Below are 20,160 nucleotides of genomic sequence, written 5' to 3'. Positions count from 1 at the left end.
GGCTTTGAGGTTAAGTAAATTATCCAAGTTTACCCAGATATGATGAAGTAGAAAGATTAACTCTGAGTCCTTAATCACTATCCTATACTCTAAACTGTCTCTCTAATCCATCAGCAAAGTTAAATAAAGTGAAGCTACTTTCAAAATAGATCCCGAATCCTTCCACTCTCACCCGCCCTCCGCTAAGGCCCCGGCTGTGCCGTGTCACCCGCACCTGCCAGCCTGGGGCAGTGGCCTCCTGGCTGCAGCCCCACCTCCGCTCCGGCCCTTCACACTCTACTCCCCGCGCAGTAGCCAGAGCGAGCCCCGCAAAGGCAAGTTTTCCTCCCCCGCAAAGCTCTCCAGTGGCTTCCGTCGCTCAGCACAAGCCCCAGGGTCATTTCCTGCGTGGGCAGGGCCCTGCTGCCTCGGTCATCAGCTTCCAGCTCTCCCGTACTTCAGTGCAGCCGCGTGAGCTTCTGCCTGTTGTTTCAGGGCACAAGGACGCCTGCAGCCAGGCCTTTGCCCCACTCCTCACTCTACCCTAACCACGTTCCGCGCAGAGGAAGCGTGCTTCTGCAGGTCTCTTCTGTTGCGTGTGACGGTGACCTCTGGAGCAACCCCCAGAGAGTGGACGAGTGACCATGGTAGACGCATATGATGGGATCCTAAGGCTCGGGAAGAAACTGGAAGCTAGTTTTCTGAGCAGCAACACAGAAAAAGCGAGAAAATACGGTGCCTTGTGAGAAAAGTAGGAAACAGAAAACAACATGATATAATTTGTGCAAATTAAAACCACCTGGCCAAACAGGGCATATTCTGTGAGGATATATACCTGCTTGGGGCATATATCACACATGGGGGAGGAGGAAGGAGTGGAGAGGGAGTCAGGAAAGAAAGGCCTCCTCTGACCACTCTACCAACACCCTTCCATCGCTATTCTCTGTCTCCTTAACCTGCAGAGGGTCAGTTTCCACAGGGTGTTACCTTATATATTCGTTTGTTAATTTGTTTATTGCTTTGCCCCCTTCTTTGGAATATAAAATGCAATAGGGCAGGCTCTTTGTTTGGTTTACCAGAGTATCTTCTGTGTCTAGGCCAGTGCTTAGCACATAGTAAGTGGTAAATAAATATTCGTAACTGGATGGATTTTTACCCCCAGCCATCCTAGGAAGGGAGAGATTGAGAGCTCCTTTTGCCAGATGAGAACAAGGCCAAGTCACTTGACCAAATAAAGGATCTGGCAAGGCGAAGGCCCAAAGTTTTAATCAAGATTTCTGATTTCAAGTCCCGTGCTGTTTGCATTATATTACAGGTCTCCCTAAAACTTATGAAGGCACCTCACACATTGAAGAGAACAGATAGCTGTATCCAATCTATAAAAGTAGCATTAAAGAATGAATTATCCTCCAAGAACTTAGCTGTGTTGGTAAAACATTTCAGAAAACGTTTAAAAGAGATAATACTTGCAAATATGAGCACACCAGGGATTATTCTGCAAATGTTGTTGAGAAAGTTATTACTCGTCTAAGAGCAGGCAGATAACCTTTCTCATCTGAATGGCATTCGATCACTGACATTTAAAAGTCCTTGATATTTTGATCTTTTCCCATGTAAATCACAGTTTCCCCGGTTTATGTTATTTTAATTAAGAAAAGTTTGATAACAGCCCCTGATTAAGGTCAGAGCATACTTTGAAGTAATCATATTGTTACCAAAAAATGTATTGTGCTTGAGAGAATGATGCAGGGGAGGCCCTTAAGCTACCAAAGAGCAAACTCAGGATATATTTGCCATTAAACAGAGATATGTAAAAGGTTCAAGGGATTATAATTTTTAGAAGCACCATTCTTCAGCTTTCCTTTTCTCATTGTTTATGTAATTTTTGAGGTTTTCACAGGTTCTTCTGAAGCTCTCCCTAATGGCCACACCAAATGTTGCGGTTGACCCAGGATTAATAAACCAACTGGATAGTTGATTTTCACAGCTAGAATCCGAATCTGCAGGAACATTTTTTCAAACTCAAATTCCAGACTTTTAATAATTCTAAATGATCTGTCCCTACCCAGATGCTTGTTTCTGATTTTGTGTATAAATAGTGACAGGACTTGGATGCGATGTTTCTGTCTCTCTCACGGCTGACAGGTCACCGTAGACATCGAAGATGAAAATGATGAAGCACCTGTCTGCACACCCTCTCTATATAAGGCCGTCATTTCTGACAATGTTGTTGCTGGGACAAATGTCAATGGCTTCGAACTAAACTGCCACGACAGAGATTCACAAGATTTTGAAATGCGCTTTGAGATAGTTTCTGGTGGGTAGTTTTATTATTTCTTTTAATCATGAGCATGTGTTAAATTGACATTGGTCGTACCCTTTTCGACATGATATAACACAGAAATAACTATGTTTATAAATGTTAAGCTATCTTATATCGAAGGCATTAGGTTTCCTCAAAGAACCCTTTTCACTTCCACACATCCAATCTAATTCCTCTTGTTGAATTTCAATGATTCTTGACAATGAAGAGACTTTGGGCCTGCACGGGAAACACTGCAGATTAAGTTACAAGGAACTGAGTCTGCTGTCTGGTGCTGGCTGAGAACAGCAGCCACCTTCCCATGTGACAGTAATACAGGGTCTCTAGGACAGATGTTTTCAGTTGCGTTATTGTTGCCTTCACAAAGATCCATATCAACTTTGGTCATAATCTTGTGACATGGAAGAAACTTACTGAGACCAAATCTGTACTAAAAGATGGGTATACAGTAGGGCACAGGACAGGCATGGGTTTTATGTTCATGGAACTCATTGTTCATGAAATGAGTTATAACATCAACAGTTATAAAATGACAAAGTATGAAATTTTCTATTAAGGAAACTTAGCGGGTATCTTGAGACAGTTGAACAAGAAGAAGTACCTAAAGCAGGGAGGTCAGAGCTGCTGTTATGTGTCTGGAGGACCGGGGGCGTGGGCATCAGCAAGCACCTTGACAGTTAATTACAAGACTAGTTCCACGCCCGCTTCTCTTGCCAGATCATGGGGGCCTACGTGCATGTTGTTTCCAACAGTGTCTCCAGGGCCGAGGAGACTGGTCTTGAAGCTGAGGACGGGCTCGATAGATATTTGTGGTCCGACTGATCCATTTGATGATACTGGTCTAGACAAAGCTGAAGGTGGAAATTAAGTTTCTCTGAGAGGGAGATAAAGGAAGGGGAAGCAACGAAGGCAGAATAATTTGATAATAGTCTGATGCTTGCTGACCTTATATGGAAATAAGACTCATGATCTTGACCTTTAAAACAATTTTTTTCTAACCAGCTGAATTATTACTTTATTTAAATTTATTATAGGCCTTGTATAGACGTAGGAATTCATAGAACAATAGAAAGTTTATTTATTTACACCTATTGTGTTTCAAAAGCTATGCATGGCAGCTTGAGAAGAGCTTTTAACGTATCTTAAAGTAATTATAAATTTTAAATTATCCCTTTTAAAGGAAATGAGAACAATCATTTTGGATTTGACCCAACTCGAGGCTCAAATACTCCAAAGTTAATTGTGAAGAATCCTTTTCACTTCGAATCCGGAGCTGAATTGCAGCCGCAGCACCATCTTCTGGTCCACATCATCGACGACAACCTGAGAGACGGCAAAGCCACCAAGCCCAGGACAGGCACTGCTGTTATAGACATTTATGTGACAAGGGCCAACGTGCCGCCTCCTCCAACCACCAGTTCTGAAGTAAGGAGCTATGGACTTTAATTGGGGCCCCTGTGGGAAATACTCTCTTGTAAATTCAAGTTTCATCTGGAAAGGCTGAAAGGCTACTTAGGGCATCACCTTGGCCCACGGGCCTTTCCACTCGCCCCCCCCCCCCAGGCCACGTTTTAGAGCGCGCAGCTGTGCGTGCCAGCCTGCTGAGAGGAGGGATGACTGCGGGTGGGGCACAGCGGGCTCCCAAGGAACTAATTCTGTCTGAATGGTCTGCAAGTCCTGCCCTCCAGAAAGGCCCCCTGGTTAATGAAATCTGTCAGTTCAGTATCTCCACAAATGAGCGCTTTTATTCCCCAGCGATCATACTATTCATAGTCATGGCACCTACCATGTGCCAGGGACTCTGCTACATGGCTGATATTCGTCATTTCATCTAATGTTTGGTCCAGTCCTGTGAAGTTTAGCAGATCCTTTAATATTCTGCTCTTTCCAAAACAGATGGGCAAGGCCTCAGTTGGACTCCAGAATGGTATTTTATTGTCTTCTGTCCTTTGAAATAGAGTCATTTTTTACAACCTATGTGATAAGCCTTTCCACCGGAATATTTGATTTTCAAAAACACACTGTTCCCTCAAGCTGCACAAAAGAGTTTATCCTGTGTAGAGTAGATAATAGAGGCATACGAGCCTAAAAAATCCTCAGATACCATCTAGTTCAACCCTTGATTTTCCAGATGGGAAAACTGAAGCCGAGAGGAGAAGTGTTTTTGTTCAAGTTTGCAGAGCAGTCACTGCAGTGATTACATACAATTCAAGTCTTCAGATGCTTAAATTGGTGCCGTCTCTGGGTTTGGGTGTTCCTCATATTGCCTGTGGTTTTTACAAAAATTCATAATCTGAGTTAATGCCCCCCCCCCCCCCCCCGTCTGTATAGGGCCACAGCTCTCTACTGATGCTATTTATAGACAGATGCTCTTTGAAAACATAAGCTAATGCTCTGTTTGTTTTGAAATAATATTTCCCAGCAAAGAAAAGGCCTGACCATTGTGTACACAGCCATCAACACGTACACATCCAGTGACTGGTCCATTCCTTTCATCTTCACTCTGATGGCTGTTTTCTTTGCCGGGCTGGTTTCCTGGGTGTGTTTCCTGCTTTGGAGATACGGAAACACTATGGGATGCTGTCGGAAAACGGCCAAGGAAGTCTCCAAGCCCAAACCCAAGTACGAGATGTTTCTTTCTAAGCTTCTGATGTAAGGAGCTGAAATCCTTGAGGCCTGGTCACCTTGCACTGAGGGCTTCTGCCTCCCTGCTCTTGAGGGTGCAGAGGAATCTACTTGGGAAACAAAACAGGATGGTCCCATTCAGGGCTCCAAACCTGCTGTTTAAAAAACAGAAAGACTGTATGTCTGGGTTCTGCCTTAGAACCTCTGAAACACATTTTCTGTGAGACTAGATTTTAAACAAATCAATTTGTGAGCAGACAAGCCAAACAAGTCCCATATTATTTTGAGCCAAGCAGTTCCCTGGCGGGTGTCTGACAACCTCCGGGGACCTCTCCACACTTGCTTTGAATCTACGTGAGGCTGGACTGATGCCAAAGAAATGGGGAGAAAAAGCTTCCATCGCCATCCAAAAATAGTTCGCCATGGCCTCAAAAATAGAGTTGATTATGGGGTTTTATTAACTAAGCAGGGATAATTTATGATTCAGGGATGGGAGGCAGTGATGGTTAATGAGATTAGTTTATTATTCACCATAAATAAGTTTTTTAAAAATTGGGAATTAGAGAGATGTAATAATAGTCATGTGCTGCAAAAACTGATTTTTTTTTTGGCGTGTGATAACATAATGACGCTGATATTTTGTCAAATTTTCTTTTCATACAGGGGAATAAAGTATATTGCAGGTAAGATACAGATTGCTAATTGTCACCTGATGATTATGAATTGTGTGATTTAAAAAGCCACTCGTCAGATACCTGCCATTTATTTTTTAATTTGTTTGCTTATGTATTTATTGAATAGGAGATAGAAATCAAACGGAAAATACTGTCATGGAAAACAGAAATAAAAAACTAGAAGTGTTAACAGTAAGTACATTTTTATGACCCCTCTGTAGTAGAAGAAAGAAGACTAGATTTTCTCTATAATTATTGTTCAGTAGGGAGTTCTTCCACGCAAACATATGGTAAATCTACTCAGGCATCACAGAAAGGAAATAAAATTATTTCAATTTATCTGCTTCTGTTGAACTTCTGTGTATTACAAGACTGGGATTTCAGATCTAGTCTTAGAATCTCACTTAGGTCAATTTTTGCCACAAATCTTGTATTCAACAAAAATAACTCTAGACAAATGGAAATAAGCGTTATTTACCATTACTTAAAAATAAGATCTACTTTGGCACCGCAAGGTGGTATCAGATAAATAAGTGCATAAAAAGAGGGGGGGATCTAGATTTGAAAATAGGTTAGCTATGTGATAAAGCTGAATAAGCCTCCAACCCTGGAGTTTCTCAGCAGATAGTAAAATATATACCCTGGGGTGTTGGAATCTTTAAATGGGCTAAGGCTCATCCATTAACGGATCCACGTGAACATCTGTACCAGGGGTAAGGCTGTTCCAGGGATAGCAATTCGGGGCAGGGTAAGAAAAGGCATTTTCAGTCTCCATCTCCCGTTTCCCTGCTCCACGTGCTGCCCCTTTGACAACGAGCATTCCTCTCTGCATCCCGAACGACCGTGACGTTGTTGCATGAGCTGGTTTCCCCCAGTGCTCTCTTCCCCCTCCTCTTCTTTGACGAAACGGATGCCAGCCCATCACCTGTATTAGTGAGCTGGGGCTGGCCGAACAAGCCCGTGCAGGCTGGGTGGCTTAAACAGCAGGCTTTTAAATCCCGGTTCTAGAGGTCAGAAGTCTCAGGGGAAGCGTCGGCAGGTCTGGTGTCTTCTGAGGTCTCTCTCCTTGGCTTGCACATAACTGCCTTCGCTCGGTGTCCTCGCAAGTTCATTTCTCATATGTTTGGACTGTGTCCTAATCTCTTGTTTGATAGCGACACCACTCAGATTAGATTAAGGCCCACCCATCTGACCTCGTTTTACCTCAGTCACCCACTTACAGGCCCGATCTTAAATATGGTCACAGGCCGAGGTACTGGGGTTAGGGCTTCAGCATGTGAAGCTCGAGGGAACACAGTTCAGCCCAGCGCACTCCCCATTGACGGTAAGAGACTTGGAATCAATAGCGAGATCTGAGCTGACGGAGGGCACGGTGGGCTGTGGGGCCCGAGCTGGGGCTGGGCGGAGACAAGAATAGCAGGACGTTTTTGAACCAAGGCTGCTAGCTCTCTACATAAGAAAATTGAGGCCATTTTTAAGAAGCCACCTGCTCAAAGTATGCAACACTTGTCAAAATTAATTTTATCAAGCTGACCTTATTGCTAATATTTTGTGGTGTTGTTTTTTTTAAAGGAAACCATTGTGTATGAAACCGTATTTGATGGAGAGGCCATTGATCCAGGTACGGTGCTGAAATATCTTTGAGTTAAGCCCGTTTTGCCTATTTGGATGCTAAACTGTGTGAATGAATTATTTATTCATTATGCTTTGCATAATGAGACTCTGTCCTAATGCAGAGCATTCAAAGCAGGTAAAATTAATGACCAAAATGTACCGTATAGGACAATTCAATCATCAATGGTAACTGATGCTTGGGAGCCATGGCTGTTACTGGGCTCCATCAAATTCTTGCCACATTGGGAATAGGCCTGGAGTTGCCAGAATTATGGTGCTTAAAAAGAAGCTGCAAATCTAAATTATTACATGAAATCTGCCCATTTTTTAAAATGCAGGTAAGTAATTCAATGAAAACAAACTCCATTTTGCAGGCCAAATAAAATGCATTTTTCCTCCTGGTTACTGTTATTGTGTAAACTACCCCAAGACTTACTGGCTTAGAATAACCACCATTTTATTACATTGCAAAATTTTGTGGGTCAAGAACTTGTGCAGGTGTCACCTGGGCAATTCATTGGCTTTTGTATTAAGAGGAACTTCACTGATATTCAGCGGCATTTGTCTGGTCTGGTGGGTCCAAAATAGCTTAATCACAGGACTGATAACTTGGTGGGGGTGGTTGCACGGTTGGGCTCAGGTGGGTCCCACTAACTCTTTAAAAATTAAAAAAAATAATTACAGTTGACATTCAATATTATTTTATATTAGTTTCAGGTGTACAGCATAGTGGTTAGACAATTATGAACTTTACAAAGCGATCCCCTTGATAATTCAAGTACCCATTTGGCACCATACATAGTTATTACAGTATTATTGACTATATACCCCATGCTGTCCTTTACATCCCAGTGACTACTCTGTAACTACCAATTTGTACTCCTTAATCCCTTCACCTTTTTCACCCAGCTCCCCAATCCCCCTCCCATCTGGCAACCCTCAGTTTGTTCTCTGTATCTGAGACTGTTTTTGTTTTGTTTGTTCATTTCTTTTGTTCTTTAGATCACATATATGTGAAGTCATGTGGTATTTGTCTTTCTCTATCTGACTTATTTCACTTAACATAATACCCTCTAGGTCCATCCATGCTGTCACAAATGGTAAGATTTCATTCCTTTTTATGGTCGAGGAACATTCCAGTGTATACATTTACCACAGCTTCTTTATCCACTCATCTATTGATGGAACTTGGATCGCTTCCATATCTACATTGTTGTACATAACACTGCAGTGATCATAGGGGTGTATATATCTTTTCAAATGAATATTTTGGATTTCTTTGGATATATACCCAGAAGTGGAATTTCTGGGTCATAAGATAGTTCTATTTTTAATTTTTTGAGAAACCTCTATACCTTCATGGTGGCTACATCAATTTGCAATCTCACCAGCAGTGCACAAAGGTGCCCTTTTTTCCACCACTCATCAACACTTGTTTGTTGATTGATTGATGATAGCCATTCTGACACGTGAGGGGATACATCATTGTGGTTTTAATTTACATTTCTCTGATAATGGGTGATGTTGAGTATCTTTTCATATGTCTATTGAGTTGTATTAGTTTTTGTAAATTTTAGATATTAATCCATTATCAGATGTATCATTGGCGAATATATTCTCCCATTCAGTGGGCTGTCTTTTCGTTTTGTTGAACTTCTGTTCAGCTAGTCTTCAGATGGCTATCCAGGTTGATTGTTCTATAATTTAACTATAAAATAACTGGGCTTTTAGGAGCTCCAGTTACCAGGAATTCTTTAAAAGCATGCGTAAACTTTGAGTGCTTCTATGTCCAACATGCCTTATCCCATTTAATCCTCGCAACAGCCTTATAATGAAGTGCCACCATGGTCCCTATTTTATTGACATGAAAAAGAGTCTCAGAGAGGTCACAGCATATATTTAAGATCACATGGCTTTCAAGGAAAGGAAACAAAAGAGTTGGTGGAGCTCTTTAGAACAGAGACTAAATCTTAATTGAGATAGGACAGAGGCAGACGGGGAGGAGGCAGGTAGGTGCTTGGCTACAGAGCAGCGAGGAGACTGTCGTGTGCCCGCAGCGGGTGGCATGTCTTGTACTGGACCTTCTGGTGGAAGAATCGCAGAGTGGCCTGCAGCAGACCTTCAGGATCTTCTCCTGCTTCCTTTTCTACTTAACTATTAGTATTGAAAATAATAAAAACTGCATTTGATATTTTTTGCCTTCCTCTAAAATTTTTGAAAATGTGTATTTAATAAACACCTATTTAGTACTTGCAATGTAGCATGCTTATTCAGAGCACTTTATAATTATTAATCTATTTAATTTTTTATTGTGTTAATTATGCATAAAATAAAATTTAGCATTTTAGCTATTTTTAATTGTACAGTTCTGTGGCATTAAGCACATTCATATTGCTGTGCAACCATTACCCCCATCTATCTCCAGAAGTTTTCAACTTCCCCAGCTGAAACTCTGTACCCGCAAAACACTAACCTCATTCCCTTCTTCCCTCTGCCCCTGAAAATCACCATTCTGTTTTCTGTCTCTATGAATTTACTACTCTAGGTACTTCCTGTAAGGGGAATCATATAATATTTATCCTTCCGTGACTGCTTTATTTTACTAAGCACAGCATCTTCAGCGTTCATCCATGTTGTAGCGTGTGCCAGTTTCCTTCCTTATTAAGGCTGAATAATGTGAAGGGTTTACCACATTCTGCATATCCACTCATCCAGCAACGGACATATGGATTAGGTCTACCTTTTGGCTATGAATGCAGCAATATCACCTACTTAATTTTAACATTATTTCTTGTATACTGAAAGACTTTATGTTTGACTATGCAGGTGCAGACTTATTACAAGATGTTATTAGGACATTTTTAATATCAAACCATAGCATATATTTGTTGAATTCTTAGTATGGTGAAAATGCTTTTACGTGAATTCTTCATTTTCCTAACTATTTCTGAGATAGTGGCTGTTATTAATGTGCTCAGTTTTACAAATGGGAACACTGAGGCACAGAGAGACAAGGTTACTTCCCCAGAATTACAGTTTAGTGAGGGAAAGAGTCAAGATCAAAAGCTAGTCAGTCTGACACGAACCCTCATCCTAACACTAGCCATGGCTTCCTACCAATGGCCTGGGAAGACCCAGCACCTTGACACACCCTGGGCCCTGGGTTGCTCCATTCTGCAGAACAGCAAAACATGTCAGTGTGGTCTAATGAAGATAATGAACTATTGTGGTCACTTTTACTCTGTTCAGAATTTGACTGATACTCATTGTCTTTGGTCTTCTCAATACTGAGGACATAGTTGTTGTGTCGGCTTATTTTGAAATTGGATATTTGATGTGCAACTGCTCAGCCACTGGTCTTCAAGTTCCAACATGCACTGCTGAGTGATGGGACAGATGTTTTTGGTGCAGGGAGGTGTTCGTCAGGGACGTGCATTGTCCACCCTGGCACAGTGGCCCTGGCGGAAGAAGAAGCATCTTTAATGAATGGATTTTTTTTTTTTTAAATATATCTTTATTGATTTCAGAGAGAGGAAAGAAGGAGAGAGAGAGATAGAAACATCAATGATGAGAGAGTCATTGATCAAGCCCACAACCCGGGCATGTGCCCTGACTGGGAATCGAACCCCAATCGCCTGGATCCTAGGTCAACGCTCAACCGCTGAGCCATGCCCGGCCGAGCATGAATGGATTTTTGATACTGACTCAGCACATCAAAGTGTTACATGACAGAGAAGAGAACTATTTTAAAATAAAAATAAGTTTTGCTATATATGATTGGACATACGGTCATTTATCTAATATTCTGTGGGACCCAGAATGTGATGCATACAGCATTGGTTTATTCAGGAAGTCTAATCACATCTCTGTGCCCAGTTTCCCCATTTCCCCATCTCTAAAATGTGGCTCATAATATGTATGTATGTCACAAGGATGTGAGTGGATTAAATAGATTAATATAGGAAAACAGAGTCCGGTAAATACTATAGGAGTAAGCTATTATGTATTGCTGTTATTATTATTATATTTATGATGTCTGCGTGAATAGTTCTATGACATTTAATCATATATAGATTCATATGGCCACAACCATGGTCAAGATGAGAAACATCCCTACACACGGAAGAGCCCTCTAGTGCTAAGGGGCAGTTTTCAGTGCATGTGAATTCACACGCTGCTTCCAGCTCCGCTTCTCATGCCCCTTCGGTACCAGAGCGAGGCCTGAAAAGACAAGCAGTGTGTCACTACGCTGGCTATAAGCAAATGCTCAATACGCACTTGGTGGGATGAAGAAATGCTTTGTGAGTTCATTAGAATTTACCTCCTCTGTGTTCTGCGTTCTCCCCACAGTCTCCGGGAACGTGTATGAATTTAACAGCAGAACAGGCGCGAGAAGGTGGCAGCGGGAGGCGGTCTCGGCGAGCACACGCACCCTTCCGGAGGCCCGCCCTTCTCGGGAGTCCATGTCCTTAAAAATCCCCACGCAGGACTAGCGTCCCTGTGTCTCCGAATGATTGCTGCTTTTGGCGTCTGTCCCTCTCATGCATGTTTTCCTGGCTACCTAACTGAATTGCAGATGTGAGGCCAGCTGCTATGTTTGTCGCTTTCTGTAATCCTCCAGTGCGGGGCGTCTGGGTGGGGGCAGGACTGGCCGGCCCTGAGTCTCTAAATGTGCTTTGCTGAAAACTAGACTAAATCGATGCATGTTCACGGCCTGACTGCCCCGCGGAAGGTGTGCTTGTCACGACTGGAGACTGTTTTGCTCCCTCCTAGCGCCCCAGCACACGCTTGGCACAGAGTGGGAACCCCATCCATATTTAGTGAATAAATGAATTTGAATATGTAAATGAAGACCTCTCGCCTTTAATTCAAATTAGAATTAATTTGGTCACTATTTAATTCAAATTGCTTATTACACCTATGACTCAAGAAAAAGAAATGGGAATTATCTTTAGAGAAGAACTTTTTTGGTTTCTAGCAGTCACAAAAAAAACCCAAAGAATTTTTTCAGCATTTTCAAAAAGCACAATTGATCTTGCTTTTAATTTGCTTTTTGTAGCATTATGGAGAACGAATCCTGGAACTTTATTATTATTGATGACTTGCCAAGGAAAGGTAGGCATCCAGGCTTTTGAACGCTATGCACTTAGACAAATACGTTTTTAAGTACACACGAGCTCTCTGATGATCTGCCTCCCTGGTATCGAAAGACAGTAGAGGCTGGATCCACATTTAACCTAAAATACAATTCAACTTGGATAATTTCTTTAATGAATCTTATTCAAAGTAAAACACACCAGGAGCAATGAGTTTGAGGATAATGGGAGCTTGGATGGTCAGAAATGCCTGGATGCTGATGCCCCTTTGCATGTGTGCACACAGATGATTCCCTTTCAGTCCCCCTTCTAAGAAGAGAGAGCACCTGGACATAAACAGGCTCATTTTTCATTTATATCTGGCTCAGGTGGGTCAGTCCTTCGGGGCATTATGGTGTGGGGAACATCGGTGGATTTAAAGTTGGGGACATCAGTGGATTTGAAGGCGGGAACATGGACAAGGGGTGCTGCCTCTTTGAAGGTCAGCTTTCTTCTTCTAGACTATGTACACAACATATACAATCCCCCCTGCCCCATTTCTCTCTCATTGTTTTGTATGAGCAACAACATAAAAGAATTGAGAGTCTATATTTGGCAATGCTTTTAAAACTAAGCATTATCTAAGAGTAAAACAGGATTAGTTTCATTAAGTCAAAACTGGCCAGTGAAGGGCTTGGAACCCGGAGAGGGCCACTGCAGGGTTCTAAGCCCGTCTGTGCTGGAATTGGTTGGTAATTAGCTTCAGCACTTTGTGAAAGGAGTATGCTGCCCTGTTCCAGATGCCATGATAATTCTTCATCAGGGAGAGACTAAAGACTGGGAAAGCGCTCTCCCCTCTTCAGAAAGTCTCTCGCTGGATCAGTTACAATTAGATGGATGTAGACGTGTGAGTCTCCATCTGCCACCACCTGAGCTTTTAAGAAAAAACCCCAAAGCATTTATAAACCTCCTTCTCGAAGTCTTGGTTGGATCAATTAGTATTGCATGTACCTGTGCCAAAACCAAGAAAAATTGGTAAGTTGTGTTCGCTTTCCTTTGTTAGTTGTTTTGGGTCTCAGTTTCAGGTCTGGCCACGAGAGAATGTATATGCTGGGGAGGAAGCCAAGAGGCTGCTCTCAGGGGCAGGACCCTGGAATTTGACCTATCTTTTGGTTCATAATCGATTTGCCTCCAAACTCTAGGTGCTCTTTTCTGTTTTACTACCAGGCTCTAATTTAATACTAATGACTGTGTTCATTTCCTGAGGCTGCCATAACCAAATAGCACCGACTTGGTGGCTTAAACAATAGCAATGAATTCTCTTATAGTTCTGGAAGCTGGAGTTCTGAAATGAAATTTTGGCAGGGACACTCCCTCGGGAAGCTCTAGGGGAGAACTGGCTATTGGACCTTGCAGCTTCTGGTGGCTGCCCCGCGTTCCTGGGCTTGTGGCTGCCCCCCTCCAGTCTTTGCCTTTCACATCACTTTCTCCTCAATGTGTCTCTCACATTTCCTTCTGCCTTACAGGGGACATTTGTTACTGGCTAGAGAGGCCCCCTGGGTAATCCAGGATGATCTCCTCATTTCCACTGCCTTAACTTAATCACAGCTGCAAAGACTTTTCCCAGTAAGATCATGTTCACAGTTTCTGGGGATCAGGACACGGACATATCTTTTTGGGGGCGTTACCATTCTACAAACTATAATGACTTTAAAAGTCTTACATATGGAATATATGTTAATTCTACCCTTATGGTGAACAACATGACCATTTTAGTTTGTTTAAAAATATTTACTGAGAGCCTACTATGTACCAGGAGTATTTTAAGGTCTTTAATCAATAAAAATGCAAGTGCCTTTGACCTGGTAATTTCATTGCTTGAAATTTCCCTGTAGAGGGTCTGTTGGAAAATGACATCATGTCCATATTATCTTACAATATTAAAAAAAATTGGCATATGATGATATGCAAGAATTTTTATTAATATAAATAAATAAAAGCAAGCATCTATATAGATATATGTGTTGGTGTATGCATAGACTTGGGGGCAGTGAGAAGTCGCAGGGAACCGTTAATAGCGATTACCTTTTGCAGAAAGCCTGGGAGGGAAATGCAGGGGATGAAGGAAGACTTTTCCTTTTCCTTTCACTGTTTATGAACCATTGGATTTTCTGGTTTTTCTTGTACACACATTATTTCTATTTTCAAAAATGTAGTAGGTGTTATCTGGTGGTGTGAATTTAGGACATTTATTTCTTTTCTAATACTTTATTCTGGAATTTTGTAAGAGATCTGAGGCTTTTCTCCAAATCAATTTGAAACTAGGTTCAGAGCTGTCTACTGCTTGGAATAGTTTCTTTTTTGATTTGTATAATTACTGTTGCTTTCCCATCTGTCTCTTTCTCTCCTTTTGCAATCGATTGTTCTCATGTTAGGTCTCCAGGATTTAGCAGCTAACTCTCCATCTTTTCCTCTCATCATTTCTAACCTATTGAATTATTGCTCTGCTCTCAGAGATTTCTTTCACTGGATGTTCTGGGTCACTAACTTGGGTCTCACCAGTTTGAATTTTATCTCATCTACTGATTTTTTGTTTTAAATCATATTTTTAGTTCCAGGAATGTGTGTGTGTGTGTGTGTGTGTGTGTGTGAGTGTGAGTATGTGTGAATGTATGGGTATGTGTGTGTGTGAATGTATGGGTGTGTGTTTGTGTGAATGTATGGGTGTGTGTGTGTTTGTGTGAATGTATGGGTGTGGGTGTGTGTGAATGTGTGTGTGTGTGTTTGTGTGAATGTATGGGTGTGTGTGTTTGTGTGAATGTGTGTGTGTGTGTTTGTGTGAATGTATGGGTGTGTGTGTTTGTGTGAATGTGTGTGTGTGTTTGTGTGAATGTATGGGTGTGGGTGTGTGTGAATGTATGTGTGTGTGTTTGTGTGAATGTGTGTGTGTGTGTTTGTGTGAATGTATGGGTGTGTGTGTTTGTGTGAATGTGTGTGTGTGTTTGTGTGAATGTATGGGTGTGTGAATGTATGGGCATGCATGTGTGTGTGAGTGTGGGTGTACAGAATGTGTGTACACGTGCATATTACACATGCATCTAAGTTGTCTTCTCACCCGTCCTTGTTGAAGCTGTCCATTTCAGTAAAGGTCTGTTCTGAATGTTTCATATTTTCTTCGTCAGGGTTCCATGGCTCCCTTAGGCTCTTGGGCCCCTTGGGCCCCTTGTCATTTTTCCTGTCAGCGCCGGGCTGAGGCTGAGCTGCTATGGGCCCTTCTGAGGCCGTGGAGGGGGCACGGTTGTCTCCCCCTTGCGGGCTGGCTGGACAGCAGGGGAGGCAGGGGCTCTCTTGTGATGACAGGGCGTTGCTCGCCCTCTCAGTTCCAGGGCAGAGGAACCTTACTCAACCCTGTCATTGCTTCCACACGTCCCTGCGGGCCAGGGAGACGTGGCATCCCCTTACTGGCTCACATCCTCTCTCTCTGGCAGTGGGGAGGGGGCCGGGAGTGGGGTCCTAGGCGCATGCCCCATGGCTGTCCTGTGCGGGCCCTACAGTTCTCGTCTGGTTCGGAGGGGAGGACATCTCGGAGACTTCCAGGCGCTCTCCTCATGCTTGACCTAGATGCCACCTGGAGCTGCCCCAGCCAACCTGTAGGCACGTGACTCCAATGCGGCCTGGTTCAGCTGACCTCAGTTGACCCTCCTAATAAATGTTTGTTGTTCAAAGCCTCTTGTTTGTTTTACAGCAGCGGCCAACTGATACCAGAAAGACGGTGGGAAGCTACCCTCTTATATTCCTCTCTATGTTTAAAACACACGAACAAAAGTGTTATTTAAAAACTTGAGACCCAAGAAAATATTGAAAAGGTGGAAACATAAATTTCATTAGGATGAATTTGTAGAACCTCAGAGTTAAAAGCACTACTGGACTGTGTTGTGCTTGAAGACAGGGCCACGACCTCCCCAAAGTTCCAATCTATATTGCCTGGCCCACGAGAAGGGGCCAACAGGTATCCATTAAATAAGTTACCTTTGAAATATTCCTAGTCAAATCCTTATCTGTAGACTAATTAAAAAGAATTTACTCATTCAATATTTCCAGTGTTGCTCCTGGGCCTGCTTAAATATCTCATGATGGGGAACTCACTACCTACCAGGCAGCTATTTCCATTGCGGAACAACAATTACAGAATTATTTTATCGAAGCCAAAAGGAAATCTACTTGACAGTGTGAAATATGAACTAAATAATTCAAAAACAGTCTTTCCTTATTAAGAATGCCCCATGGATGAAACAGGCATATTTTCACTAGCTGATAATAATCTGCTGTGGACCAGAACATCTACATAATTGCTTCTACTCAGTATTGTTACCTTATATCTCACCCAGCTCCAAAATTACACTCCTTCATCTATAATAAATGATTTACTCTCAGTTAGGAAAAGCAAAATGATCCCTTTTGAATCAAAATTACCCAGGAATGTAATTAATGGCCTCTCATTTTGCTAGCTCATCACCTAAACTCTCCGAGGATTGCTTTAAATAGAAAAAATTGGCAGTTTTATTGTGTTCTTGATATATCACAAACATTACTTCCTAGTATGGCTGACTGTAGGGCCAGTCTAGTCACTTCGTTGGATCTAAAACAAATTAAACTTGTGTTTATTGTTGTGAACAGTAACATTAGGTATAAACAGCTCCTTATTTAATGTTATGATTGTAGGTAAAGCTCCAGGACAAAGGCTACCTGTTCAGTGCCCTGTCTCTCTCACACTTTAATTTTAAGAAGTCAACGTGGAAGTCTGCATTCAATTTATATAAAGTGATTAGCAAAATATATAATGCATAGTGTTTGAGAAAAGTTATCAATTACATTTATTATTATATGCAACTATTATTACGACTACTGGTAGTAGCACTTTTAGTACCAGTAGTACTATTACTGTTATTAGCTGTGGGAGCTTTCCAGCCCCTCGTACAATATGCTGGACCTTCAAACTCTTCCCCACCCGCACATTCCTTCCTTCCTCCCAAAAGACATATGGAAAGATACTCAGTGTCACTAATCATCAGAGAGATGCAAATTAAATCCACCATGAGATACCACCTCACACCTGTCAGAATGGCCCCATCAACAGATCAACAAAGAACAAGTGTTGGCGACGATGTGGAGAAAGGGGACCCTTAGTGCACTGCTGGTGGGAATGCAGAGTAGAGTTGCCACTATGGAAACCAGTATGAACTTACATCAAAAAATTAAAAATGGAACTGCCTTATGTTGCAGCAATTCCACTTCTGCAATATATCGAAAGACACCCAAAACACGAATTCAAAAGACTATATGCACCCCTATGTTCATTGCAGTGTTATTTACAATAGCCAAGCTATGGAAGCACCCAAGTGCCCATCAGTAGACGAGTGGATAAAAAGATGTGGTACATGTCTACAAGGAATATTACTTGGCCATAAAAAAAAAAATGAAATCTTACCATTTGCAACAACATGGATGGACCTAGATGATATTATGCTAAGAGCAATAAGTCAGTCAGACAAAGACAAATACCATATGATTTCACTTATATGTGGAATCTAAAGAACAATAAAATAAACAAACAAAACAGAAACAGATTCATAGAGACAGGGAACAGGCTGATGGCTGCCAGAGTGGAGGGTGGCTGGGGGACTGAGTGAAAAGGTGAAGGCGTTAAGGAGTACAGATTGGTGGTTACAGAACAGTAATGAGGTGTAAACTATGACGATAAACCCTCTTCTTTCCTGACTCCCAAGGTCAAAGCTGGTGGAGACTCGGTGGAGAGGGTTAAGTGGAATCCCAAAGGGTCCATTATTGCAGTACTGGGCTCTCCTAGCGGGGGCTGTGGGCACTAGAGAAGCCCCTGGGCTGATGGCACATACAGTGGGGTAAAAGCCAAATCCATGAAGCAAGAAGCACAGGCCTTATGCATTTAGGACTGAAATCATCAGTTGCTTATGGCTCACTCTTCTCGGTCAGTCCCAACATCAAGCTTGACACCTGGCACATAGTGGGAACTTAGTAAGTCAACGTGGAATAAACAAAGAGAGGAAGAGAGATTTCTTACCAGAAACCAAAGGAATGTTTCCATGTTCAGCCCAGCACAACAGACGGTTAATTAGATGGCAGGCAGGTCCCATTCCTCATTTGATTTATATGCTTTTTGGTTTTCTTCCAGATCCAGTTTATTTTTAGGTATTACCATGATATTGCAATTATAGACCTTACCCATCGGTCCCTGGGTTGCCAGCTGCTGTCCTGCACATGGCCCACGACAGACATGGCCAATGGATTATAGCACGCCTTTTTGCTGAGTGTGGATGCATCCTGCGGTGGACATGGGGTGTACCCCCCAGATTCCCTTCCAAGGAAGGACTTGCTGTCCGGCGGCAGGGAGTGTGGTCAGCAGAAACTCTAGCTGTCAGCATCTTTGCGATCAGCCTCAGCTGCACGGTGCCCCCTGCCTGGAAGTCTTGCTCTTCCCAGGGCAGCCTTCACCTAGTACCTGAGCCTGGTGTGTAGCTAAGGAAGAGGGGCTCATAAGGGCCCTGCTATTCTAGCGCACTGTCGGCAGCTCTGATGGTTCCCGGGTGTCACCCCACCCCACCTTGTTACAGAAGAGAAAGAGTTTGTCCACCCGGCACTAACACCAGACACATTAGAAGACGAGCCTCGGTCTGTCTCTTACCCCCTGCCAGGCTGGCTGAGACTTTGTCAGGCCTTTGTGCTGTGTCTTCTCTTTCTTCCCAATCCTGCAGAAAATTCTCCCTTCTCTCCGCAGGTGCTGATTTCTGATAAACACCATATACCACAAACCTGGTCTCCGGGTCTGCTTCCAGGGAACCCAGCTGGCAGTCACGCCAACATACTGAGCTGGCCTGTGGAATTCAGCCCATCATCCACATTTGTCCTTCGTAAGGCCAATGCTCACTGATAAGTGTAAAATGAAGATGCTCAGAACATCCACATCATTCTTAATGCAGATAAGCCCAAACCTGCCTCTGGCCTGCAGGCCAAAGAGAACATAACCAAGCTCATTGCAACACAAATGCAGGCTTTCCTTCAAAGCACTCACACATTTCCTTCATATCTAAGACAGTTTCTCAGCCTGGGCACTGTTGACCGGATAATTCTTTGTTGTGGGGCCTGTCTTGTGCATTGTAGGGTGTTTAACAACATCCTAGGCCTTACCCACCAGATGCCAGAAGTGACAACTGAAAATGACTCCAGACACTGCCAAATGTCCTCCGGGGGGCAAAACCTGCCAGCTGGAGAACCCCTCATCTAGGACACTCCTTCTCTGTGGGCCTGGACCCCTAGTCTGAGCTCTTCTCTCAGGACAGGGTCAGAGGCAATGGTTCCTTGAATTAATCATCAGCAAGACAGAAGAAAGGTGGTGACTCCTCTGTGTCCGGTTAAGGAGGCTGGTTGTTGGCAGCTGTGCCAAAATCTCAAGGCTGGACTCTGACTGCACACCTCTGTCCTGGGAAGGGCCTCTCACCCCCAGGCAGCCTGCAAGCGGGTGCGGGTTTCTGTTCACACCTGGGAGAGGCTGCATTCCCCCTGTTCACACCTGGGGGAGGCTGCATCCCCCCTGTTCACACCCCGGGAGAGGCTGCATTCCCCCTGTTCACACCCCAAGAGAGGCTGCATTCCCCCTGTTCACACCCCAGGAGAGGCTGCATTCCCCCTGTTCACACCCCGGGAGAGGCTGCATCCCCCCTGTTCACACCCCAGGAGAGGCTGCATCCCCCCTGTTCACACCCCGGGAGAGGCTGCATCCCCCCTGTTCACACACTGGGAGAGGCTGCATTCCCCCTGTTCACACCCCGGGAGAGGC

General features: G+C 43.2%; 1 protein-coding gene across 1 annotated transcript in view; it reads left to right on the top strand.

The window, feature by feature from the left end:
- The window catches only part of LOC107545052 (cadherin-related family member 3), a 62,165-nt gene extending 50,457 nt beyond the window's left edge, over positions 1-11,708 (top strand). Inside the window, exons 13-19 of the mRNA XM_087825140.1 lie at positions 2,125-2,296; positions 3,483-3,727; positions 4,725-4,924; positions 5,591-5,610; positions 5,729-5,793; positions 7,174-7,222; positions 11,566-11,708. Coding sequence (XP_087681266.1) covers positions 2,125-2,296; positions 3,483-3,727; positions 4,725-4,924; positions 5,591-5,610; positions 5,729-5,793; positions 7,174-7,222; positions 11,566-11,708 — 894 coding nt within the window. The remainder of the gene's footprint in view (positions 1-2,124; positions 2,297-3,482; positions 3,728-4,724; positions 4,925-5,590; positions 5,611-5,728; positions 5,794-7,173; positions 7,223-11,565) is intronic.
- Positions 11,709-20,160: the final 8,452 nt, after the last annotated feature.

The sequence above is a fragment of the Miniopterus natalensis genome, chromosome 15 (assembly GCF_054644295.1).
Source record: "Miniopterus natalensis isolate mMinNat1 chromosome 15, mMinNat1.hap1, whole genome shotgun sequence".
Classification (NCBI taxonomy): Eukaryota; Metazoa; Chordata; class Mammalia; order Chiroptera; family Miniopteridae; genus Miniopterus; species Miniopterus natalensis.
The sequence above is the reverse complement of the archived record's forward strand: the minus strand, read 5'-3'. Positions and strand labels throughout refer to the sequence as shown.